This window comes from Strix aluco, chromosome 4, assembly GCF_031877795.1.
Source record: "Strix aluco isolate bStrAlu1 chromosome 4, bStrAlu1.hap1, whole genome shotgun sequence".
NCBI classification, from domain to species: Eukaryota; Metazoa; Chordata; class Aves; order Strigiformes; family Strigidae; genus Strix; species Strix aluco.
Genome location: NC_133934.1, coordinates 69804676 through 69832387, shown reverse-complemented (window position 1 = coordinate 69832387; position 27712 = coordinate 69804676). Strand labels below are relative to the sequence as shown.

General features: G+C 40.5%; 1 protein-coding gene across 9 annotated transcripts; it reads right to left on the bottom strand.

Annotated features, from left to right (window-relative positions):
- Nucleotides 1–148: 148 nt before the first annotated feature.
- METTL14 (methyltransferase 14, N6-adenosine-methyltransferase non-catalytic subunit) lies at nt 149–27581 on the bottom strand. Of its 9 annotated transcripts, none has more exons than XR_012623185.1 (13): nt 26698–26804; nt 26142–26230; nt 25326–25413; nt 20394–20474; nt 19915–20002; nt 17332–17422; nt 15633–15774; nt 12704–12796; nt 11231–11347; nt 8414–8624; nt 4552–5193; nt 2563–2659; nt 149–1048 (listed from the first exon to the last, which is right to left on the bottom strand). XR_012623185.1 is itself a non-coding variant. In XM_074823561.1 (12 exons), exons 1-11 carry the CDS (start codon nt 26761–26763, stop codon nt 4880–4882), a joined length of 1380 nt encoding a protein of 459 aa, XP_074679662.1. In that variant the 5' UTR covers nt 26764–26804; the 3' UTR covers nt 149–2667; nt 4870–4879. The 9 variants fall into 9 exon arrangements, 5 of the variants coding, with proteins under 5 accessions (XP_074679662.1, XP_074679661.1, XP_074679663.1 ...); XR_012623186.1 differs by having other exon boundaries at nt 149–1033; XR_012623184.1 differs by having other exon boundaries at nt 149–2667.
- Between the last annotated feature and the right edge of the window lie 131 nt (nt 27582–27712).

The following is a 27712-nucleotide window of genomic DNA, read 5'->3' as shown; positions in this document are numbered from 1 at the left end:
GATCCTCAGACTGATGTCAGCTGCCAAGATGAGCACTTTTTAGCTGAAGATGTTACCCTGTAAAAAGTATTTGTTGCCATTCCAAACAGTGTACTTTGTAAAATGACACCAGCAACTCTTATGTGTAAAGAAATAAGCAATTATTAAATACAATCACCATGTGTGTGTTTATTCTTTTGTATACTAAGTGCTCTTAAGTTTTTTATGCTGTCAGCATCTACCAAAAGCTATTCTCCACCTCTTCACCAGCAGCACCTACAACAGGTACCCCAGGTTGCTACAGAGGGGGGTTTAGGGCAACTGGCACTGGAAACCAGCTTCAGGCAACTCCTCCCCCCATCTTTCCTTGCAAGCACAGTAAGACAGCCTAAGAAGTTTGTTATGGTGACTTCAGGAGCAAGGGAACACAGCAGAGTTAAATTAGCAACAGTGATTACTACCCAGCATAAGCAATTCCCTGTGTCCAACAATCAGCAAAGACCACTGTAGGTCACCTGTACAGCCGGGGAAGCTTATCTGGTGTTACAGAACTTCCAGTGTTTTTCACTGTCAGCATCACCCCTGGTTATGGTAAGGAGACTTGCTCAAACTAGGTCCTGAATGGGAAAAAAACCAGACTTTCCAAAAGAGTTTGGCAAGTGAAAATCACTTAACAACCCAGTCAGGAAAGGGGAATATTCAGCAATTCTCACAGAGTAAGGCAGTGTAATTCAGGAAAGGTTTGTGCCCAGCTGCTGAAGGAAGCTCACATCAACCACAACAAATGAGAGTTTCCCCCCAAGGCAGGAAGCTGGTGAGCTGCTCCCCAAGGCAGCTCCTGCCTCGGCTGTGCTTGCTCAGCACCCATTTCCTTACCTTGTTCCTGGTGTTTGCCAATGGCCAGCACATCCTGTGCATCTTCTACTTGGTCAGTTCAGGCTACATGAGCAGCACTGACTTGCTGCTTTGAGGCAACCTGCTCTACACCTACAATTGTGGAGTACACACCTACCTGCAAAGCCTTCTGACAGACAGGATTCCAGGCACAGAGGTGCTGTTCAGAACAAAGCTGTAGTAAGACAAAGCTGTTTATACGCACACAGCTAATTCATCCAAGCTCTACCCTTTCATATACAGTTAACTCTACCTTTATTAAGACACCATAATAGCTGAACTGGCACCAAGATACAGACATGCTCTACAGATAGAGCAGCTCTTGCAGCAATCATAAAAGTTCTCACACAGACCATACCACAATTCTTGGCTCCAGCATAAACAGCAGGACTGTGACACAACTCAGATTTACAGTAGTTTGGCCTTTTTTGTTTTCCTTTTCTAATTGCTGCAATAATTCTACTCAAAATTCCTTCATGCTTCACCACAGACCTCACCTACCACTTGCTTCTTCACACATGAGAACGACCCTATTCTGAAAAGGATTAGTAAGCTTTCCTCCATGTTAGTAAGTTGGCCCTCATCCCATTGCACTGGGCCACTTCTATTTACTTATTTCTGATTCTGGAAGGAGAAATCATTTTACTACTATATACAGAAACAGTGGGTCTCATGATCTATCACTTCCAGTTACTCAATGTATCCTTAAAAAGCCATGTTCAAGAAACAAGACTTAGAAACGTTTTCAATGCAATGGGCTCAAAGCAGTCATTTATTCTTTTCTAGAGTGCATTCTGGATATTTCTACCCCCTGCCAAGGATTTTAAAACACTTGAGTATTCTTAGATTAATCCCTCGATTTAATGCCATTTAACTTCCACTGTCAGATCAAAATTGTCTTTTAGTTTGCAGCCTAAATTCCACTCCACTGAACAATGCGTTCAGTATCCACAAACACGGTGCTGTGCTGGGCAGGAACCGCAGAAACCCCGAGCGCCTCACCCATGAACCTGCACAGCACAGCCAGCATCTCATCCAACCTCTGGTAACCGGTGGTGTCGGAAAGCCGAGAGAATTCTCAAGCTGATGGCTGGATTTACGCACAATGATTTACAGGCGACCAATGTCTTAAAACCGCTTTGAAGCTAAACGCTAAGAAATCCTGAGTATCTTGTCAGTCCAGTTGTCAAATCCTTCACCTAATTCATACAGGGTGTAAGATACCCAAAGTACTATAAGCATCTTCCAGAATGGAAAGACATGACAAGATCTAGACAGGCACCCCAGACTGGATTGGTGGCATTATGCATTTAATAAAATCGGAAAGGAAGAAACTTGTTAGGCTTTTTATCTTCAAGGAGAGCATGCTCAAATTAAGTCTTCATTTACTTGTGGTAAATGAAATATTCGTCAGTTCACTGATGATGAGCGTTATCCTCCTCCTGTTAAAGCGTTACAACTGAGAAATTAACTGACAACCGGTAATGAAATTAAAAGCTTTTCATCTCTAGACACCGCTTTAGATACGGTCCAAATCAACAGCGATTAAAAAAAACGAGCAGATGTTTTTACTGTATAACTAGGTGGGTGGGGGAGGAATAGAGTCTCACTACAGTATTTTCTATCATCTCCACCACAAGCGCGCAACACCAAGCCTTGGGTACACAGGCCCATGTGCTACTGTCTTACCTGTACAGGCCAGCTCTTGCTGTGGAAACACCACCTTCACATTACAACCGGCAGGTGTCTGGCTGCAGAGGACACGCAGAAAGGTCTATTTCCTTGTCTGTTAACCTCAATTAAAAAAGTAAGGTCAGTTGCTTGTTAACAACACCCACATTACACCTCCCTGGTGAAGCTGGCCCATCTGGAGAGATGTAATCTAACACTCTCTGGAGCCATGTTCTTTTCTTCGTTACACTACTTTAGCTATTTCAGCTTTGAGGGAAAAAATGAGAAACCTAACTCTGCGCGCTCAAGAGGGATCTTATTTGGTAGAAATTTTTTTTTTTTTACAAGACCATGTGCAATTAATTAATTTCCCAAGTCACTGAAGTCTTGAGCGCACCCCAACTTCTGCACACTGATACAGACACACATCTCAACCAGTTCTGAGTCTCCTCTTCTATGCTAAGAGTAGCCCACGCACTGACCTATCAGCTATGGACATATAATTAAAAGGGGGAAGTGGGAGTTAACATTTTCTACTAATTGAGAAAAAAAGAAAAAAGATTTATCACTGGCACAAAAGTAACCTTCCTAAGGTTAACTGTCTCCAGTATTTACTTTTTGAGTAAGAACAGGATTAGGGCAAAAATCAGGAAAAAGTTTCCTTACTGCAGCGTATGACTCTTACCCCATGCTGTCCCCGGCAGCCTTTGGCAGACAGCACCGACAGTCAGAGGAGCACTACCCTTAACACACCCCTCCCCCAAATCCACTCCCTCTTCAGGTGGGGGAAGAGGACACAGGAGGAAACAACGTGTAATCAACAGGCGAGTTTCATCGGCGCTTCAGCAGTCCCTCAGCACACTAGCAAGGCCACAAAGTTGACCAGCCCCTACAAAAATTTCTGTGCGAAGGTTTCATGCACCAAAAGAACAGTTACTGCTGCTCTGGCACAACAGCAGGGAGGAAACCACAGTAAAGTCAGCAATTCCAAAACCTCAAGGAGAACAAACCCACAAAATATTAAGAAAAATGTTTCAACATCAGTTTTGATAAACAAGTTTAATAATCCACTAGTTTACAGGACAGTTATTTAAAAGCTAGGCTCCAAAGGAGAAACACTATGAGACCTAAAAGCCAATTTTCCAAAATCCACACCTAAGACTTTGAGACACCAACAGCCAGGTTTGTTCAGTCTACCAAGTACTGACCAAGAAGTTCAGAGGTTTTTGTTTTCAGTGGTTTTGCTAAAAACAAACATTGTACATACCAAAGTGAATCGCTTGCATTTCGCACTGTACTCCGGAGCTGATCACCAACAGTCTAGTTCCAATGCACATAACGTCCACAGGCAAAGCAAAACTCTCCTTTCGATTACTGGGCCCTCGCTACGCAGGTGACTATTTTGAGGACGGACTCTCCCTTACACCACCGCCCCTTCCCAACACAATCTCCAGCGAGGCCTTTTTACTACTTAGGCTGCAATTGCTCTGCAATAAAGCTGGTTTTCCCTACCAAAGAACAAGGCTATTATGAACAGACGCTGGGTGAAAACCCCTACTCAAGAAGCAATCCAGCCCTACGGAGAAGTTCTGGACCACAAATAAACGCAGAAGTTCCTGCTTTCCGTGAAGCACAACACGGGACTGCACAGAACTGCCACTCTGCCCACGACAGACGTGAAAGGGGAGTGCATACATGCCACAAATGAAAGATAAACCTGTTCCCTATTCCCAGGAATAATTCGGGAAATTTAAACCAAATAAGAAAAAATAGAATTCTATTTATTCCGTTTGCTCCTTGGTTTCAGAGAAGTTAAAATAGGTGTCAGTATAGACACAGCACTTTTTCTTCCATGAACGAGAGTGTAAGTCTGCTATGACCATGCAATTCAGAACTGCATTTCATGCCCACTCCAGCACTGTAATCCAAGTCAGTCCAAACCTGAACCTCCAAAGGAGGAAGAGGAATCCCTGTTTTGGAGAAAATGACAGTTAATAAAGCCCACACCTTGCAAGTTTCATAAGGGAAGAGCAAGTATCTTCAGTTCAATCTTATCCGTGGGTCTGAAGAGATGGCTCCCTCTGCTTTGACACACAGCAGCTGGCAGGAGGCTGCGTTTAGCACTGTTGGGTGCGGGACCTTGCCTGCGGGGTGAGGCGACATGCCAGGCCGGGTGCTGGAAGGCAGACTGTCTGTCACTGCTTGCACCAAAACCAATTTTAAAAGTCATCTAGCTTGAGTCCCCAGAATAATTCACTTTAGCAAAAACAAGACTAAGAAAAAGATTCAGGGATGAGGCACAGGACCGATGGAAGAAGCAATTACCTAACAGTCATCAGCGGGTGGGGAAGCCTCCTCTATGGGTACCTCCACGTCCCCCTCTGAAGCCACCCCTCTCACCCCGAAAGTTAGTTCTGTTCCTCTCTCTGCCCCTTTCTCCTCGGCCTGCCGACGTCCCTCCTCTTCCTCCTCCCCTTGGAGCACCACCTCCTCGGTCAGACTTGGACTTGGGTGGTGGTGACTTGGGCCGAAGTCTCTCAATCTCTTCGGTACAGCCGGTCAGGTGGGAGTTTGGAGCTGTGAAGTATGAAGAATATGTTTCTGCATTGAAATTGCTGTTTGTGAGGGTGGGTCCTACAGTCAGCCAACCTAGGGAACAAAACCAGAGTCAACCAAAGCAAGAGCAAACTTCATGCTTGAAGGCCATTACAGTCTTTTCCTAGTAAATGAACACTCAAGTGATAGGGACAGACACTTGTCTACACACACACATCACCTGTATTGAACGGAATGAAAAAGTCACCCCTAGGAAAGCCAGAGCTGTTGAAAAGTTAAGATTTTAGTTTGATATTTCTAGGGGTTGTTCTTTTGGTTTTTTATTATTTACACATGGCTATGGGAACATTCAGGCTGTGGTTTCACAAGACCCCTTCCCCCTCCTTCCTGCTTGTTCCTACACCACAACATTGTTTTCCAGCCCCTCGGGGACCAGACTAAACCAGATCAGTAAATTCATCTAGTTTAAAAACAACATCATCTGCCTCCTCCTCTTTTTAAAGGGCAATTTAACTTGAATTGGGTAATCATGTCTCCAGAAATCAGTTGTGTCAGTGAAGCCAAGAGCACAGCATGCTGCAAGTATGTATCTGAAAACAATAAAATAAAAATTCTGTTGAAGGCCACGTGATATGAAAAAAATGGAGCTTAAAGAGTTAAATTAACCTGCTTATGCCCAAACATTCAGTGGGCACTTCAGCTTCACCAAGTGATTCAAGGCAGCCAGATGTTTAAAACAAGCACGTTCCTATTTCTTCACATAATGAGCTGAAGTAGTGTTTGGACCAAAAATGGGGCTCAGGCCACTTAAAAATGCCAGTGGGAAAGTATTTTTCAGTTGTATTATATTAATGAAGAAAATCAACAACATGCTTAAAAGGAAAACAAGAATAAAAAAAACCCAAGATCAGTTCTTTAACCCTGTTCTCTTTACTCTGGGTATTTACGCAACATTTACTTTGCTTCCTTCACATTTAAAAAAAAATTAAAATGTTAGGTTTTCATACTTCACCGAGCACTGTGAGGATCTGTGATGAATACAGGATTTAAAGTATGCAATGCAATTCCAGGATACCCACCAAATTTAAAAGATACAGAAGTTTGTGATCCTGTGGGACATTAACGTGTAATAATTCACCTACAACAGCACTGAAGTAATACCTGAACAATGACTTCCTACAAAAGGCCCCCTCCACACACACACCAGTAACCAAGAGAATTAAGATGGACATCATCATTAAAATTAAAGCCAAAGGCCAGTCAAGGAATAGGAATGGCCAATAGTCACTCATATGAGCAAGAGAAACACCTTGAAATTTATTTAGGTAGCTTACTGCTTGCAGCTTGTATACCAATATACACCCTATCCCAACTGCAATAAAAGAATATGCAACAGTTATGTTATATCCTAAGTATTAGCATTCACATGCAGCAAATAAGGCCATGGACGGATTCGTATTTGTTTCTCCTCTGTCATCCAAACTATTAATCTCTATTTAGGGGAAAACAGCGTTACACAAAACTGCTAAATGAACCTAAAGCAAGTGCAGCTATAGCACTTGCCCCACTTACATCCTCCCCACACTTATTTTTGAAAAAGGCATGCCGCTACTATAACTTCTTCAGAGACCAACACTGGCCGTATCCACCAGTATGTGAAGAATGACTACGCTATCCCCAACATGAAGTCTGTCGTTGGGCAATTCAAGCATTCACAGGCAGTTGAAAGAAGCAGGACTGTTGAACTGTATTTCACATTAGGCTTTAGGGCAGAAGTGTCACTGACAACAGATACAAAAGTCTAAAAAAGTGTCAAAATAGACTTTATTCTTCTAGTCTGTATTCTCTTACAGTGAAAGTCCTTCACCACTTATGCACGATAAACTGAAAGGCCTGACCATCAAAACAAATAAAATGCAGTTATCTTCAATCTGATCCATATATTTCTATGCATTTTTTTTTTTATCACGTCAGATGCAGTATCCAGTGTAAGACGCTGGGTGTTCAGACACTGACAACAGGGCCAGCACTAAGCTCACAGGGATTTAAAATCAGTTTTGAGAAAGAAATCATGCTTCTGAGAAGTGTACACACAGGGCACATGGGGAAAAAAAGAAATAGCAACTGATTTTTGTTATATTTACTGTTGAATTAAACATGTGAATAGGCAAAAATACTGGTTAATAAAAACCCTTTCTTCTGAAAAAATGGATAGAATTGATAGTTGTCATAGACTGTCCAAGCAACCCTCTTTTGTGACTGACAGATCTTCACATAAACCAAAAATGTATCTCCTTGAGATCTACTGTCTGACCTATGACATATGTCTGGAAACCTCTTTAGGACACTGATACGAATTTTACAAGCAGAGAATTCCGCTACACTGTCTCGCACATGATAAAAATATTTCAATTTTTAGAGCCAGTGTGAAGTTTACTTCACTATTAAGTCAAAAAACAGAAGTTTAATAGAAAGGAAACGAATATGAACTTTAAAAGACAGAAATTATACATTTCAGTATTCCAGGAGAATACTGAATAATTTCAGTATTTATCTTCAATTAGAGATAACATGGAAAAAACAGAAGCCTGAAGGTCTTACTATCTGAGCAAGTATTTTCTTCTAAAAATGAATATTTATAAACCAAAACTTAACAGTAAGCAGTGTTAAACTGTATCTGTGACTTGGTCTTGCTCCCAGACATCATCATAATAATAGAAGTTATAACCTAACTGTAATACCACTTAATAGGGTTCTAGATGATGCTTGTGCAACACAGACTGAGGATCCACCCTAAGACAGACATTCTTACTAAGAAAATACACGTGAGATCTTTAGTTCTAGCAAAATTTTCTGCTGTTTGATCATCAGAGACAGAATGTTAACTAGAGCAGAAGTCACTTTGCTATTGTCACAGTGCTGGGAGAGCTGTCAAGTGATGCCACAATCACTCTGTTGCTGAACGTTAGGCTGGTTAGTTACCCAAGCAGGGGGGTAGGAAACCTGGGAAACAACTCCCTCCAGTCTCACTCCTGACTAGATTTCCACTATGGAGAAGTCACCAAGAAAGCTCATCTGGCTTTCTGTGGTATCATAATCCCATGGTGGGGAAATGGGGGTACCTGCACAGTTATGCACAGAAATACAGTCACACAGTCGCTACAAGTCCTGGCAGAGAATCACACATTAGGATTAACCATTATTGCCTCAGCTTCCATCAAAAGCCCCCATCAAGTGGCCTCAGATGATGCGAGGGGGTTATTAAAGTAAATTAAAATTTAACTATTTGACAAAAGTAAATGTTAACGGTTACCTGGTCGAATTGTACTGTCTCTTCCAAAAAGATGAAGACGTCGTCGTCCAAGGCAGAAATGCTCAATGATGTGAAAAATCTCTACAGGTTTTTCTATGTTGCCAATTTCGGGCTCTTCTGTGATGATGAGGTCAATATCAACATTAGCATGGATGAAGTCACCGTCTGTACTGCGACGCACAGTTCCTTTGATGCCCATGAGGCAGTGCTCCTACGCACACAGCACACAGAAGAGCACCTGTCACAAGCTGCACATACTGCTACAGCACAGATGTCCGTGGTTTGGGCACAACAGAGAGAAAAGGAAATTCTAGGCAGAGCAGATCCTGCTCTTATACAGAGAAAAGTCTGAAGCACGAACTGGAACAGAACAGGCTGGAGCTACCAAAAGAGCCTTCTGACAACAAAGCAGAGAGCAGTTTAAGCTATCTGGCCTGATGAACTACACTACAAAGAGAGGCTGAGATAAGGTATTTGGACTTCTTCAATTACAGCAGTTAGAGCTTTAAGTTGGAAAGGCTGAGAAATCACCACAAGGAGAGTACAAGGTGATGGCAAGAGTAAGGGAATAGTTATTAAATAGGAATAATACTTCTATCAGCATTCTGATCCTAACTTTATTCATACAAATAATTTTCAAAGTTCTCAGTCAGTAAAAATAAGATGTATTTTTTCACATTGTATCTGCATTACAGAAGTAGCCTTCATCCTCAGATTCCTTTCTAGAAGGTATCACTGCATCAAAAAAGTAAACCCACTATCAAACTGTCAGTGCACTCTCAGATAACTCCATCAGCATTAAAAATGTTCTTTAACTGCAATATGCATTGCTTTCCTTTCCTCTAAAACACTGCTGTAGATTAATTTAAGTGACTAGTATGTAGAATCTATGAATGAGGAATCACCATAATTGGTACAGGATGAAAAGAGGGTTCTACATATTCATTTTAGAGTTCTGTTTCTGCAAATATTAAGCTCAGATAAGTGATTTTCCCAGTATCATAAAACACTGACTCACTAAGCGCCACCAGATGGCTCTAAAAAAAGTTGCAGACAAGAGTGTGTAATCGTTTCCAGATTTTTGGCAAGGGTTTTAAGAGTTAGTGAATAAATATGAAAGGCAGAATAGTTGACCTATCAAATCTATGCAGTTGGTCAACTGCACCTAAGCTACAGGGTTTTTGGACCTTAAATTTAACTAAATAAAAAGGCAGAATACTGCTAAGCAAATTACCCATCAAACAAAGCCTCATATATCTAGTCTTTAGAAGAACTATCAAAACCATTTTATTTTCTTAACACCTGGAATGTCATTCATTAGTACCTTAGATTCTCTAACAGGTGGCAGAGCATAAAGCACCCATCCAGAGAGATGCCTAAACTAAATGTGATAGGATAGCATTTGCTGTTGCAATCGCTGGTAAATACATCTTGCACAACAGACTATTTATTTAATCAGAATAAGCTAGCTCAGTTTTCAGTGTTTATTAGAGATAGTGACCTCACCTCAACCCTTGCTCAATAAACAGAGAAATTCTCCAATACCAGAAACTATTCTCCTCCGTTAAACAAAGACATAAAGTCCCCCCCAAATCCTCCTGTGTTAGTTTTAACCTCCCTCATGAGTGAGCTGCACGTATTTGCAATACTATATGCAATAAACATACAGTATTTATACTTATAAATATTTATAACCAATACAACACACTTTCAAACAAACTTCAGATTAATGTAAATGCAAGTCAAAGAAAGATTCCAGATATCTTAAAGGGAAGTTTATACGCCTAAAAAAAAATGGCAAATCTGAGACAGCGTTGAGGATGTTTAATATTAACAAAAGATTAATGAATGTGGAATAAGTCCTGAGGTTAATGACACTTTGAATTATTGCCAGCCAACTCCGTGTATTCAGTAGAACTGCCAGTTACACCCACATATACCCAAACCAACTCTTTATTAACCCCGTCCACATTTTTCTAACATACGTTTGAGTCTCTTAAATCAGGATACTTTTTCTCTCTGCACCTTCTTCAATAGGCATCCCTAAGAAACTGTTTAATTTAAACCAGGCTGACTGTCACTTGTGCATTATTACAGTCACCTTCAGGAAGTCAGGCGATGCCGACTGAGCCATGGTCCCTAACAGTCCCCTGTCTGATTCAAGCTCTGGGCAGATACTTGCACAGGTGCACTTAGAACCACTAGCCAGACTTCCACGGTATTTTTTATAACTAAATCCATTTAGAATTTATAGTTTTTAAGATTTCAAATTCTACTGCTCAGTTTAGTTCCATTCAAAAGGTGTTCCTCTGCCAGAAAGTCTTCTCCTGTAACCTGGAAAGGAGCAATACAAAAGGTATTGCTGACAGACTAACTACCATTCACCCATAACTAAGAACAACCCAGAAGTCAAAAACATTGCAATGTATAGTAACATTTCCTATTCAGTTTCCATCTTCCCTCTCAGGATTTCATTCTTGTTCCACCGATCTATGAATCCTCCTCAGCTACCTGCATTTCAACAAGGCTCAAATGTGCATCACATTTAGAGGACTACAACACAAATTTACCAAGCACTGTTAAATGTAGATGAAGCTTCTGTAACTCACACTGACTAAAGTCAGAAAGGGGACAGAAATTCACCATTCATCCTAGGAATATGTTTATTTCCATATAACATGCTTTGCAGACCAGAACTCTGAAGTCCTCGTGTCTGTTTGCCTGAAAGCATGTCACCAGCTGCTGTAGAGCACCAGGTGTTTCATCAGCACTGAGAGACAGGATGGGAACAGAGGAAAAATTGAGCCAAACCTTTACCTTGGTTCTTTGGAAAACAGCCTTAGGGTCTAGGGTCTTGGTCTTTCCAGGATTGTTCTTATTTGTTTTAATCCAACAAATGTCCTCACATCTTCTGTAACCCCATTTGCGTAGACACTAAATATTATAGACAGATAAAACAGTTCACACTACACCAAAAACTTAATTAATTTAACCTGAACACTCAGATAGGTACCTCACTTTTCTTAAAGCATAGCTGGAGAAGTTTGTCACAGATGAATGAAACAGTTTACTGGCATGACTGCACTGTTTTGTCAAGCTGCCCCCCCCCAAAAAAAAAAAGGCTTATGGGCACACCAACTTGTCTAGATCACCCTTTTTAAAAAAAAAAAAAAATCTAACCACTGCACAGATCCCCTGTGGAACTCAGCACTCATTTTTCCTAGTGACACTTAAATTTAATCAAAATCAGTCTGAGTGACATAGTGATCAGCTGCCTTGGCCCTGTTTCCACTAATACCTGTACTCTGATAGTTGTTCACATCAATGTAAAATTCTATAAATGGGAAGGTAAATAGCCAAAAGCCTTTGCTACCATTTTGTGGTTTTGCCTGAATATGTAAAAGACAAAAAAAATCCATCAAAAAAACCTTACATGACTTTTTAAATCCTTAACTCCTCTAAGTGTAATCTTAGAAAGGAAGGAAATTGGGCCTTAAGGACTAGAGATCTCATTTGGCTATTGCTGTGTTCAAGAACTGTTCAACTACTACGAACATGTCTGTGACCAAAATCAATCTATCCGAAATAACTACTTTAACCAACCTCAGAATGGAAAGCAGATAAAGCAAACAGATTAGTAACCACATGTCCTTTAACAAATGCCATATTGCTTTAATAGAAATCACTGCTCAAACTAAGCAAAAAACGTTTCAACACAGCAAGAGCCAACTGGAAATTCTTACTCCACCATCCCCAGCATAGGCAGTGCTACCCTGACATACAGAAACTCCACACTCTGAAACTCCAAGATCTTATAGGGAAGTAACTTCACAGAGCTCACAACCTACTTAAACTCCAGGAGTTTTCTGAAAATAAGCAGTGCTGCGCACACAATTTTATCCCACTTTATGAAACAGCAGCACCTTGCTGCTAGCATTAATATTTCTGGCAGAAAAATATTAAGACTTCCGCTGTAAATGCACTCAACATACAACCTGCTCCTATAGCAAGATGCATACATCAAGAACAAGGCAGCAGTACAGCTTTCTAGACCCTATAGAATTATGCTTCCTCACACGGGTACAGCAACTCATCTGGAAAATAACAGTATCTAAATAGTTAATGTCAGATACACTTACATTTATTTAATCCACTTAAAATTATATATCCTTTACCACAGTAACAAAACATCTCAGCAGTAACAGTCAAGAATTCCATACAGAAAAAGTCAATGATAAAAATAAACTCTTAAGCCTGTCCCTGATAAATTGAATTAAAACATCATCTTACCACTCGGCCAAGATCCAGACCCTCGCCTGAACCGCACCATAGAAACACGAATGACCTTGGGGCTGCAATTTCTTCAATTTCCAATTTCATGATCTAATAATAATAGTAATAAAAGTGTTTCTGAATTAAATATAAAATCACCAATTATATCAGGAAAAATACTTAATAAGTGGTGAAGCATTATCACAGAAACCATCATGAAGTGCTTTTATTAAAGATATTAGGTTGTATACCATTCACAGCCATCCTCTTAAAACTGTTTTCCAGAAAGTGTGCTGTAAAAGTTACCGTATCAGTACCCAGGTGCATGTTTTCAACATAGCTGATGATCAGCTTAATTACTCTTTTTAAGAGAAGTTCTATCTGTGCAGAAAATTCTAGACTTAAAAGATTAATACAACCCACATGATTTCCACACCCCCACCCCCCCCACCCCCCTTCATGTTACCATTCCATTGGTAGAAAAAAGATTTAACAACAAAGCAATAGTTCTCTGTTTCTTTTCAGCCCTGGAATTACTTATGTGAAGTTTATGAAGACACATTATTTAAAAAATCAGCTTAATTCTATTACTATATAGGAAAGACATTCTCTCCATTTTCACTTTCAGGAAAAAAGAAGGAAGAATTTATCAGGACAGTGGTTCGACAATGACAAATGTGTAACGTTCAGAATGAAATAACTTCAGATGCATAGCATCTGTTACTCATTACAAGTTGAAAAGATTCATCTGTAACTTGCTAACACATCAAATCAAGCTTCATTCAGTGCCACTGTGAAGAAAAATCATGCAGTAGAAGCCACACTAAGTGGATATAACTCCCAACTAAGAAGATGACTCCCGCCTCTGACACTTCCCATGTTTCTGTTGGGATTGAATGTTTTTTTCCCCCGGGGTGACTCTGCCAGGCACCATTTTTGCCTGCTATAACAGAATGGCTAACACAGGAGCTGGCTATTCCTTAACACATAGTTACCTAGTCTCTTATCACAGGCATGAATGCCTTTGTTTCCAAATTAATTCCTTAAAGGCGAATTGGATTTTATTTTGTTCTCATGATCCTTTAGTTTGACTGACTCACTTCTGGAGTTATGTGTGTGCAGGTTTCAGCCTAAGGACAAACTAAATCTAGTTTAAAGTAATACTATCACGCCCTCCCCCAAACTGCATAGAACACAGATAAGAAAATCTCAGCAACAACTGCTTCAATCTACTGATTCACTCATACTATGACAAATTTGCTGCTAATGCAGACATAGTCCTGCATACCTTTCAAATAGGGTGTCTCAATAATAGGTATTTATTAGTTGCATATTCCCACCCACATGCCTGAACTGAAGAATTCCTGACATGATTATGCAAGCATTTCTTTAATCAGCTATTTCTCTCTACTACAAATTGGTTTTTTGGGGCGGGGGGGGGGGGGGGGGGGGGGGGGGGGGGGGGGGGCTGTGTTGTTTTTTTAAATGAGTAAAGTGTGGATACATAGAGTAGATACATAGATACATAGTAGCACTATTTGACATTAGCATTACAAGTTTTCTATTCAATGCCCAAGCGAAGGAATTCTCTGGTTCAGTCTCAAAGGATGGGGCAACTTGGCAGCAGCCTTTGTGTCAAATTTTTATGCCTGATGACATCCAGCACTTCATAGCCTCCAGCCCTCACCTTGCTTTTCCAGAGCTGACTTTATTGAAAAGGGAAAAATACCGAATGGAGTTACTTATCAATACATCATGAGTGTTTCCTCCTTTACAAGCACCTACACACATTACTACAGAAATAACTTTAAAATCTTTTCTCTAACTCAAGTCTCTTAAACTAGAGCACAACAGAACAGGACCACCAACAGCAATCTTGAACAAGATCACATCTTGCACATTAAGATTTCTCCTTGTTCCCAAAAAGGGGTCAGAAATCAATAGGGCTTAAAAAAACCCAAAAAACAAACCTCTGACATGACTAAGCAGTAAGGGAATACATAAATTCAAGAAAAACATTCCACAAGTAAGGTTTATGTATTTTGTTAGGCTTCTCAGGATTACAATTGGTTTGACTGTTAAAATTCCCTACCCAATCAATACTCCAGAGAAAGGAGGTGGTATGTCGGTGAAGCATACTTATCTACTCTTTTGACTAGAAGGCCAGTGTATGAAAAAGTTACCTTAAAAATCTCTTTCAGAATGTCAAGAAATAAGGGAATATTTAAAATGGATATTCTGAATTTCAACAGCAAAAACCTGTCCTGGTTTAGCCAGGATAGGGTTAAGTTTCCCCAGCAGTGGGGGGGAAGCTCTAGCCGGGTTATTCATATATCATGCTGAAGTCACATCCTGGTGCGAGCGCGGGAAGAATCGGTGATCGCATGAGTTGGCGCAGCCGGTTCTCTCACTGCTGTATCGGTATATACTTTGCTCTGTTCATTGTTATCACTGTTATTCTTATTGTTATTGTTTGTTGTGTTGCTGTTGCTCTGTTGTATTAAACCTTTCCTTATCTCAGTCTCAGGGCTTTGTATTTCACTCCCTTTGTGGGGGAGGGGCAGCGGCCGCATGGTCTCAGACCCCGGCAGGGGCTAAACCACCACAAAAACAAAGAGAAAAGAAAGCTCATGGAATTTGAGGGTAGGGAGAAAACCCTATATTATTAGATTTAGTTTTCAACCAGGCTCAGGGAGAACAAAAAGGTATATTTAATTAATTAAACTCCTCAAAAAAAGAATGGTCTTTTAACACAAACAGTGTAGGCATGCATACAATATAAAACTTAATTTTTTATAAGAACCTAAATTTTTCTTTAAAAAAACCCCAACATATCCCATTCTTCCTTAAAACACATCTCTAAAACATTCTGATACCAAATTAAATCCTCAAACGATTTGCTTAAATACATGTATGAAATCCTTTTCACAGCAAGAAAAATACTTACATCATCCCAGGTCCAACATTTTTCATTAGCAGTAATGCCAGTCTCTCGGTAGTACTCTTCCAGTGGCGGTTCCAGAAGAATCACATCAAATTTGGACTTCAGTTCCCTAATATCAAAAGCTTCCAAGTCTGCTTGTAAGTACCTGTTTAAACAAAAGACAATGGGATTGTTTGGACAAGTTACAATGGTGGTTTGAAAATTATACTCCACTCAGCACTTCTGTGTAGCCAGTTAAGAGTAGGGTCTCCTGTGTAGTTCATATAGCTCAAACGCACTAAATCCAGAGGAGATCCATTAACGCACTGTCACTTAACCTAGGCTGGATGCTGTTGCATTAGATTTTTTAAAAAGTAGTCTTTCTCTCAATAAACAGTTTTAGTATTGTAATTTAGCAAGCAGGAAACAGATGCCCACACAGACCGTACACAATATCTAGTACTTTCTGTACATCCATGGACTATATAGGAGAAAACAACATTTAAGTAGCAAACACTCACTGTCTGGCTAACAGACTTCTACTTTGCTTCGCTTTGGGGAAGGGGCATATTTTTAGAATTGCCATTTATTATATGTTATGTTCAGAAGATTCTGAATACTGGAAATGTGGTTACTTTACATATAGTGGAAATGTATTTCTCTATCCCTATAAAAAAAGCACGATTCCGCCACACATAGACTTTATTAAATACACACTCAAACGCACTCTTACAACTGGCCTCCACACCTGCCCACCCCTCACTGCTGTATCACTGTCCTAAAAATTACACTGCCCTCCCCTCAATACCTTCAACAAGCTGATAAGCAGACCACCACCTCCCCCTTTCTAAGAAAGTGTCTGGAAGAGATTATTATTCCGTAAGTGTATTTGGTGCTATCAGAAGGCAGCATTTGATTACTATTTTTTCCCCTTTTGTGCCTTAAGGCTAAGAATGCCAAAATGCATCTAACTTCAAAACAGCAAGTTGAGTTTTGTAGTTTGCCTCTCAGCTGTCCAGACAACTATTTCAGAGTTTTTTCATGTGACTATCATGAAATAGTGCTATTTTACTCGGTACAGATTAGGACTACAGTATATTAAAAGCATTAGGTTCACCTTCAGATAGGTTCAAATTCCTGGGAGTAACATGCTGTGTGCTTATACTGTGTCTAACGTTCAGGAAAAACTCAGAGGTAATTCAAAGTTAACTGGACAGATCACTTCCAGACGCCTAAACTTTTTTTGGTCTTAAACTACAATGTAACATCTGACTAATGATACTACGTTAATAGCTGAACATTCTACAAAAAAAGCTGTTACAAGAACAACTTAAGGTTATATTAAGAAGCCAATTTTTTAAAGCTTTTCTTGTTATTGTAAACTGCATGATAGCATGAGATTCATGATCCTATGGTGTTCTTTTAGTTCCCAAATTAAAGCCTGCAGGCCAATCAGCTGACAGTTCGGTCTTAAAAAACAAAGCTTTAGATAATCACACACTGGAAAGAAGATCTAGTTTATATACTATGTTAAACATCTAGATTACACTAACAAAACCAAACTGATTTTATTCTTCTGAAGTTTCAATGGATTAATTTGTATATACAAACAGTAATCGAAAATGTAAATTCTGAGCAGGTGCTAGAGAGAGAGATTTGCAAAGCAGACAGCTAACTTCAAACAGCTCTGGAGAAGAAAGGCATTTTCCACAAGAACACTTACATGGGAGGAGTGTTAGATTTAGATATCAGCTCATCCTTCAATCTGATGAGCTCTCTAAGTTTTGGATATTCTTCAAACCTATCTGCTAAGCCTAAGAAGAAGAAAACATGAAGTTAACAACTACTTAGAGAGTAAATCTGTATCAATTAAGCATTGTCCAGTATTCTGAATAAGTCCAAATGTTAATAATTAGCCTCATTTTAATTTTTGTTAGAACAAACCAAACCCTTCAAAGCAGTTTTTTGTTCAGTACTTCGTAAAAGCCTCCTGCCTTCACCCAGTCAGTTACAGCTGTTAACTGAATGTAGTGTCTGTGCTCTCATCCACCCAAGAGCACTACAGGGATCAGGAGTTCACAACTCCTTTATCAGAAGGAAACAATCTTTCATTTAAAATGAAAGTGCCTGAATGATGAGAGAAAGTTATTTTGTTAACTCCCCCATCCATAAGTTCATATTAAGATCTAACTAACATTCATTTACGGAATACTCTTATTTAACCTTTAAAGACTATTTCTGGGGTGTGGCTGGTTCCCTTAGGCAACCGTGTATTGAGATTTGGTACTCTGGAGTCAGTTGGGAAGATCTGAATACACGTATATTTATTTATCGGGTTCCTAGACTTAGCTTTATGTTAATTTTCAAACCTTTCATACATATAGAATGTAAAAGAGACAACCCTAATTAGGTTTTCTGCAGCAAAGTTTTACAAAAAAAGAAAAAAGCAGCAAACTTTTCAGTATATTACATTCCCGCTTCAAAAAAGTAAGAAGTGATAGGGTGTTTTTGTTGTTGTTAGCAGTAGGCTCAACACAAACCAAAAAGGTACCATTCCCTCCTCCCTAGCAGTATCAGTTCAACTTTAGTAGGAGTTATTTACAAAGCTTCACATTCATTTAAATTTACAACTTTCAATGGTACTAATCCATAGTGGACAAAAACCCCACCCAAACTCACAAACCCCACAACCCTTCATCCCTCTCCTTATTTTAATTCAAACTTCTGAACTCCCAATACTAGCATCACACTGGTAAAAGCAAAATTCTTAGTATCAAACCTTATTATCTCTTATGACATGCATAAACCACCCACAAGTTACTTTCATTCTCTTCCTCAAACACAAAACACCTTAACACCACCACTGTGTTCTTCTGATTTCCACTGCTGTGTTGCTTCCAGCCAGTGCAAGTCACATACTCCTGACCAGCAGAAACGGAAGCCAGTTATCAGCAGCTCAGCAATAGATGTAAAAGAATTTTCACTCCAGATGACCCCAGTTGTTTTAAAAAAACCCAAACCCAACAAACAAACCAAACCAAAACCCACAGGTTTCTCCCTCTCTTCCAACAGCAACATCAAAAAGATGTAACTGGGTGCTCTAGAGCCATTACTTCCCTACAGCTTTTTATAGGGTTATATCCAGTTACAAAGTAGCCCCTAAGCAGAGTTCTGATCCTTATGTACAAAATGTATACTAAACAATGTCACTTGACATACCTCATCTCTAATACAGGATTCTAGACTAACTGCTGCTGACACGTTCATATCCATATTAATGCTCATAACAATTTGTCCTGTCCCTTCCCAATTCTTTACGCAGCAGAGAAGTCGGAGTAAATAACATAGGCTGCTATTTCTTTGTACACATTTCGAAGAACAACGTATAACTATTTCAAGTATGTAACTGTGAAGCCTGGATGCTTTTCAGATAAAGCCATAACCGAGTGAAAACAGGTCATCTTTCATACTAAATATCCAGATGTGTTTCACAGAAGCACTAGCAAAACATAGAGAAGAAACAAACTAAGTTCCTCCACAAGCAAACAAAACCTCTTTGGGCTGGCATCTATAAACACAACACTCCTTCCCCGACAATCTTAAACTTGATAAAATAAAGAGAACTGTTGCAGAAAACTGCAGAGGGACGTGTCCTGCTTTTTTAAAAACCCAAATAATTACCAGGCACCCTTTCTGAAAAACAGGACCAAACTGTACCTTAGTTTTAGAAAGCTTAAATTCAGGCCTAACAAAGCCAGATTTAAGTAACAAGTTCAGTGATGGCTGGGTGAATGTAAACTTAAAAAAATAACATCCTCTAATCGCAATAATATGTTGGGCCTTCTAATGAGTTGCCAGCAGTTACATAATTTAGCTGGTAAATATTATCCATACTGCTTACCAACTTAAATGTTAGTATTTTCCATACTTTACATGCTATATGCATTCTTGGCAGCAACACAGTCCAGGAAACAGCTGAACTGTCAGTTATTCAAACTTCCAAAGGTTTCAAGATCTGCTCACTGGAACTAAAGAGCTTAGTTTTGAAAAAATCTTCCTGGTTAAATATTTTCAAATAAGACCAAGGGTAAAAAAAACCTTGGTAATAATCACCTCCTAACTGATTAAAAAATAAAGCAATTCATATAAATTTATATATTGATATGTATGCACTGAGAAAGACAAAACTATGAAGTATATGTGTATCTGTATTTCCCAGTAACTGTAAGGAATTAAAAAGGGGAAGAAAAAGAAGTGATATCAAGTAAAATGAGTTATCTTCAAACAGCTACTGACTATGTCATACCAACATCTCTGATGAAGTTCTGGGGTCTGTGTCCTGTATCCACAAAGTGTTGGCAGTAATCGTTGTGTGGATTTAAGCTCTGAGTACCCTGGAGGAGAACAAGAGGGAGTTCAGCAAGAGCAACGGCTCTGGAGATAACCGGACATACACACACACACGTGTTAAGTCTGATAAATGAGAAAGTAACAGATTTTTTTTTTTTCTTTTCAACATGCCTTTATAAGCTATGCTAGTCAAGACTGTCACTGTGTTTTTAGTTCCCAATCAGGCCCACCGTTACTATGGCTCATTGTAAGTTGACCCAGATCTTTGGTCAGACTGATGTAAACACTTGTTACAGTCACATCTCTCACAGGGAACTTCCAGTACTTGTGAATTCCAGTCAATTACTTCAGCCTTTAAAGCTGTATTTCATCAACTGCAGTAGTTTAACAAAACTGCCAGCTTTGACTAGACTTCTAATTGCAAAAGCAGCTCACCTTAAGAAAGGTACTGGAATCTTTGTAAATCTCTTCTTCATAGGGCAGGTTCTCTTCATCTTGCTGCAGCTCTACTTCATCCTTGGAAATAAAGCAGATATTACAAGATCACGCTGTTTCTCTCATTATGATTCTGCTTCTTAAGGAAAGAAGTGGGTTGTCTACAAACAGAAGTCTCCTAAAACAGCAGATCATGAATGGCTCCAACTCCAGGTTTGGAGGGGGAAAAAAAATTACCTATTCCCAAAAAGGTCTGACTCATTAATGAGGAGAGTGTTACTGGGAAAGGCCCCTGAAAGAAGAATAAAATGAGAAACTCTTCATTTCTAGACGCTGACAGTGTAGGCAGTGCTTTACAAAGTGCAGGGCTTTTAGTTTTTGTCACCAAAATATTTCACTCCTTGGACTAAAGCAAATGATGTATTTTGTTGAAGTTCTTCTGTAGTAGAACCTTTGAATATTTATATCCACTCAATCATCTCTTATGTTCCAACCTTAGCAGCCAGAACCATCTTCTCTATATAAATCTGTTAAAGTACACACTTTGCAGAAACAGCACATGGTACAAGCCAGTATTTCATTTGGACTGTCCTTAAAAGTAACTTTAAAACTGCCATTTTGTAGTCTCAAAATGTACAGAAAACAGGTATTGCAGTTTTTTCCCCTCAGTTATAACGTGTGTCACCAACTATTAGTTCATCAGATTTCTGGAATCAGAGATCTGTCACACTGACATACTCTGAACATCCAACATAGAACTCAGAGATAACAGAAACAAAAAAGAGACTCACTTCTTCACGTCACTCTGTTTTCCCATTGATCCTGAAACAACCCAGTATATATATTAAATATCAATAAAACCGAAGAACCACTAAATAATATTATCTACCATATTTTAGTAGGAAGCATACATTCTTTCATACATTACTGATTACAACAGAAATCTTAATCAGTTAATATAGTGCTTCATGCGAGGAGAAAAGCAGTCTCAAGGCTGAAATATTGAAAAAAAAAGAGACATTTTAACACACTGAAGGAAAGATGGAAAATCAGATTTCTCACAGAAATGAACTCAACTTCTTCCCCCCAACACACATCTTAAGTCTAAAGATGCAGAGAAGAAGCTACTATTACTGCTTCATTTACCCTACACTACATAAGCTGCCTGAATGCAGAAAAGTGTTCTCCCTATTTTGATTCCACTAACTGTTGAAATATTAAAATAAGCTCTGTGTTCTTTCCAAACTGGAGCTTTGAATAAACTTCTGAAACACCTGCTGTGATTAACAGGTCATAGATTCCCCCTTCCCATTATTCCAGTGAAGAACTTACAGAGATAGTCTATTTGTTTGTTTAATCAGACCAAAAAGAGAAACAGCAAGTGTTTACAAGGAAAAGGAATGAACAGCAGACAAGCAGCAGCAAGCGTTATTCATGCAAAAAAAGAGCTGAAAGCTTTAATTTTACTTAAAACTGCTTATGCCATCATAAGCTTACACCTGTTTTCCCCTCTTCCATCTTCCTATAATCTTAGCCTTCTGATGATAAGCACTTGTTAGATACCTACTTCCGAGTCATCCCAGTTCTCTTCATGCCTTCGTAAGTGATTTAAGATTTTAAAAAAGCATCCTGTGGCCACAAACAAAAAGCCCACACCACTAACTTTCAAAGGCAAAAGGACACAGTCAAAGCAGAGACAGAATGAAATTAACAATAAGATAAAAGGTTCTTGTACATCAATCATCTTTGTTTTCCAAATCTGGTATATTGTTGCTGAGTTAGGGAAACAAAAACTACCCACAATATTCAAGCATATAGTTTTTTCAAATGACTAGAGATACATTAAGCAATTATCATGATTCAACCAAGTAAGATTTTTTTCAGCCTCTAGAACAATAGCATGGAAGCATTCCAAGCTTGCAGGCCACTGCTTGCAGAAACAAAATAAAACAGGGCTGTATCAAATTAGGCCAGCAGACAGCAGATTTCAACCACAGGTATTTTTGTACTTCATACAAAGTTAAAACTCTGGAAATCTTTGCCACAAAACACTGATGATACCAGACATTTATAAAGGTACAAACAATTGAGTAAATTCACCCAGGGAAGAGAGATGGAGCAGCAACCACCACTCTCAGAAGGCTATGAAAAGCCTGGGAGTAGCAGCAGATAGTCCCATTACCTGTCACTTCCAAATACCAACCAGGGAGCTCAGCTGACCCTAGTACAACTGTTACAGTCCCACAAAAAAACAGGAGTATTGTAGAAGTTCTTCAGAACCACAATTCAACTTTCTGACCTTAAAATATCCATTATGCATTTTTGCCAATAATGCACCTCTTCCCATTATCTCCCACCTCTATGGTTCGCAGTGCAGTCAGGCTCCAAGACAGAAATCAAGCTGCCAGAGGGAAGCTTAACCAGCAGCTTTGCTGCCCTTTATTTTTATATCAACCTAATGTTTATTAAGAACAGTCACTATAAATTTACACTTATTCTACAAAAAAAAAAAACCACAAACACCCACACCTTTTTTTGCATCAAATGTTCCTAAATGGCTGAGATGAATATCTTTCACCTCAAAAACTGCTCACACTTCCCCCATGTAATGAAAAAGGCAATGTTACTGTTCAGCCTTCTCTCAAAACACCAGTATAAGGCATTTAGGTGTCATCAGCTCACTTCACTGTCCATTCTGAACACCAGAAACTGGCAGAAATCCTCTCAAATACCCAGCTACATTTGTTGAAAGGTTCCATGCCCCATCCACACACACTAACCCTGCAGACCTTGCACCATCACAGTGCATTGCGGCAACAACAATGTTGTATCTTCAGAACAACCCACCCTCACCAGCAATGACAGATGCTCAGGCTCCAGCTAGAGCTAGAGTTGAGGTCTGAGGACACATTCATTTCCACCAAATCTGAAGTCAGGGCACAAAAATTTTAAACCACTTCAGAAGGATTAACTGATACCATCGCATAGAACCAACACTGCAAGTCAGGGTTTTAGAAAGGTATGAGTCACTTCACGTCAGAAATACTTGCCTCTAATTTTCCTAACAAAACCGACAAACTTGCAATATTTATCTGCAACACTAATAACTAAGTCTACTATTACTTTTGTTTAAGGAGTATTAAACACAATCCAATAGGGCTTGATACCATAAGGATCTAGATTTTTGTACTGGTTCATATTACAAGACTAAATTTAAACAGGCTCAAAGTACTAAGGAAAAAGTTACATAAATACAGATGGGATTTTACTAAGTTCTTATTTCCCTGCCAATAGGGAATTAGCAATGTCTGCAGAAAACAGTTGATGACTCTAGATGTTCCTATTGGGGGGTTTCAAGTTTCTTAAATCTACTCATTTGCTCGACTGAAGTTGGTCCAAGCTAGTAGTATTAAAATATTCTTCAATTTCAACAATATAGCAAGAGTCTGGCCACTTGCAAATGGTTACAGCCCACCTTAGGGTAAGTCTTCTCCATGCTAATGATAAGATTCATATGCTTTGACAACTGTAGTGACTTATCCACATATATTTCACCCAAAAAGAAATTAGTTGTTTAACCACATACTTGGTGAATATGAGTAAAATAAAGTGATATGAACTGATCACTAATGTGAGCATAAAAGCCTCACTGCACAAATAGTGCGTGTACTCTGTAAATCCCTTCTTTGAGATGGTGACTTAACTGGTTTGCTAAACAAGATGTACAGACTAACACTTCGCATGTTAAAATGAGTGTCTGTCCATTTACTGGTAGGCTTTAAAAAAAAAAAAAATCAGTAATCAGAAAGTGTCCCATCGTACGTTAACTTTTTGTTTTAGTTTAGTAACTTTTTCTTTTAGTAAGACAGGAGATAGACATTATTACAGAAAGATTTATAAGCCTGAACACAAATATAACGCTATCAAGGCCTCATATTTCAAAAATTACTATTCTTAGGCAGCCAAGAGAACAGCAGACACTGCATTATTTCATAAATGCACTGACCTTGATTCTACTGAACTAGAGAAGCAAGTTTATTAGGACAAGACAAAAAGGGAGAGGGAGTATATGGTGCTGCAAGATCAGAAAGCAAATCAGAAAGGCAGCTGTATCATAATTGTGCCTTCGTTTAACCTCCTTCCTCTACCACTCATCTTGGCCAACATTAGATATGAAACAAGAAATCTGTCAAATAGTTCTTGGATGAGCATTTGAAAAAATGAAGAGCATGAGAGTTTGACAACCACTCATTCTTCAATGACCACAGAGGTGTTCAGGTGTTTTGGTTTTTTTTACAGTCAACTTTTCCTGGATACTTTGGATGCTTAAAGCACATCCCAAAACAAGCCTCTTACTTCTATTCCCTCAGATTCTCTTTCTTCCACTCATCCTGAACTGCATTCCTTTGCACTTAACGGGCAGGTTGGAAGACACCCTCAGCCCCCCCATGTCTCATCCAATGGCCTGTGCCTCTTGCTAAATGCAAGCTTTTCTTCCGCCACAGAGAAATTCCAGTCAAGATTTTTTCTTGTGTTCCCAACCATGTACACATTTCACCACTTTTTCCCACACACACCAGCCAGCCAAGGGACACTGCCGTTCCCTGTGGGCGCTATCACCTAAGCCTACCTCTTCCTAGAAGTAGCACTAAATTAAGCCTCCAGACACTGGGCTCTGGTGTGTGTACAGTTCAGTGCACTGAAGCCAGGTCTGAAGAGAACCACCTAGCATCTACGCCCCCTCTTAGCAGTGGAAGCATCAGTTAGCAGCAGTGGAAGACATCAAGGGAAATGCCACTGAGGAACATAAATTTTAAAGTATCTACACATATCACATTTATTTTTATTTAAATGCACAAACACACATTTTGTAAGTCCCTCAAAGATACATGAACACCAGAGAAAAGTAACTTTTTCCTTTTTTTTTTTTACCTTATATTCTTCAATCTCTTCCTCATCAGCTTCTCCCTCATCTGGGTATTTGCGTTTTGCATTTGGTGCAGAAGTATCATAAGCAGCCCTATAAACATCCAAAAAAAACCCCTCATATAAAACAGTTTCTCTCTCTAGAGAGAACATTTCATGAATCTCTGATAATCTGCCTTTACAACATGTTTCTGTTACAAGTTAGAAATTATTTTGACATTTCATATACAAGAAGTTGCTCCTCTCTCAGTATATTTGAGACCAACACAACTTCTTAAGAACAGAACTCCTGAAAACAGGTATCTTGCTTCCTCATTTTTCTGTTGTAAAAGGTACAGCTTATTTTAACCAAAGCAGTACATCTACAAAATTAAGCCTGCTTAGACAAGAAAATGACTGTTAAACGTGAGAATCAATAAGCACTACCTACTTTGTCCTAGATGTGTCTGTTGTTCCATAAGAACTTTAAAACTAAATTGTCCTGTAACCGTTCTCAGCAAAAGTATACAGGCTCTAGGATGGCGCAGACGGCATACTCTACATTCACACCTCAGTTTTGCTCCACAGTAGCTTTTTAACATAAGGAGCAGAAGTTAGCCTTGGTTTCCAAACTGCTATTAGAAGTGAATGACTAAACCCTACTCACCGTATTCAAAGTTCAGATTTGAGTAGTTAAAGCATTTTTCTTCCACTGAATTGCATGTTTTTAAATAAACGTTAGGATTTTATTTTGCTCTTTGGAGCACGATCTCATCCTATTTTAACGGCTTATTATTGTTAAAACCCCCTCATTCCTAACAGAAGTTGCCCGCCGATACCGACCTACACGTTTCTCTCGTTTCAGCGATCTCCCGCTGGTCATCTTTACTGTTCAGCACGGCTCCGATACTGTCGGCGTTTTCAGCTCCTAACTGAACAACGGGCAAGACAAATGCAAGCCACGGTTACGGCTGATTAAAACCCACCCAAACGGTAACAATCAGGGAGTCAAAGGGCCACTCTTTAAACTTGGCGCGCCCTCCTATCAGCCAGGCCCGCCGCAGACCGGCTGGAGGCCGCCGGCCGCGACCACCTTTCCCGCCGGGGCTGTGGGGCCAAACCGAGCGGCCCCCCGGGACTCGCCGCTTCCCTCTGCCGAGCACCCGGGGCCAGCGGCAGGACCGCTCCGTCGCGCTAACGGCGATCAGCCGCCACAAAGGCCCCGGCCCTCTCCCTCCGCCGCCCTCAGCGGGGCCGCTGCACCTGAGGCGGCGCGCGCCCGCTGCCCCCTCCCCGCGGGGAAAGGGCGGGGCCCACGCGCTCGAGCGCCCGCCGGCGGGGCCCGGCCTGGCGGGGGACGGGACGCCCCGGCCTGCACTCGCCGCCCCGGCCCCGCTACCTGCTGCGCCAAGAGCTGCCGCCGGAGCTTCTGCCGCTCCCTGATCTCCTGCAGGCGGCTGTTCATCTCCGCGCAGCCAGCCGCCGCCGCCACCCCGCTTCGCCCGGCTCCCGCCACTGCGTCACTTCCGGCCCCTCTTCCAATGGGGCGGTGGCGGCGGCCGCGTGACGCGCCGCTGGCAGCGGCCATGTTGGTTGCGGGCAGCGGCGGCCGGGCAGGGCGCGGGGCCCCGGCAGCGAGGCGGCGTGGCTGGGCCCGGGCGGCAGCGTGCCCCCGTTCCCCTTCCCAGCGACGGGCCGCCGAGCCTGGGGGCCACCGGGGCGGGGGGGAGCGCGGTGGTCGGGCTCAGGACGGGACCTGACCTACCGGTAAACCGATCTAAAGTGTAACGTATTGGCCTCCGGACGGATGGAAATCCGATTTCCAGACCCTTCAGGAGTCACGGAGCGGACTGCTTCCCTCTTTTAATATCACTGAAGGTTTTTCAAGTAAGGATGTTTAGATTCATGTTCACTCACCCATTGCAATACACGTGTCATCGCTTGCTCCAGGCAACCAGCTGTGCAAACTCTTCGGAGAGCTCTTCTCAGTAAGGCTTGTTCTCCGGGGTATTTCACAGCTGGGACAGCTTACTGCAATTTGTTGCGTTTTGGGGGCCCATAGCTTAGTTTTACGTGCAACCGTTTTGTCACTCTCGAGGCCAGAATGCTCCTCTCCTACATGTCTCACCCTAGGACATCCTTTATATCCAATTTCAATACCTAATGTGGTTATTTGTAGGTTAACCTTTATGTTTGGCCTACATCTTTCTGATTGTTTAAAAAGTTCCATTTTGATGGAGTTTTGCAAAATCTTCAAAGCATTTTTCATCTCATTTTTGGTCTCTTTCCTGCTTCCTTGTTTACCCCTCCCATATTTTACTGTCTTTGAATATATGTAATTTATATTGCATGCTGATTCTCACTGTGACAGCTGTTCATCCTACAACAAGAATGAAGACTGAAATAAAGGCCTG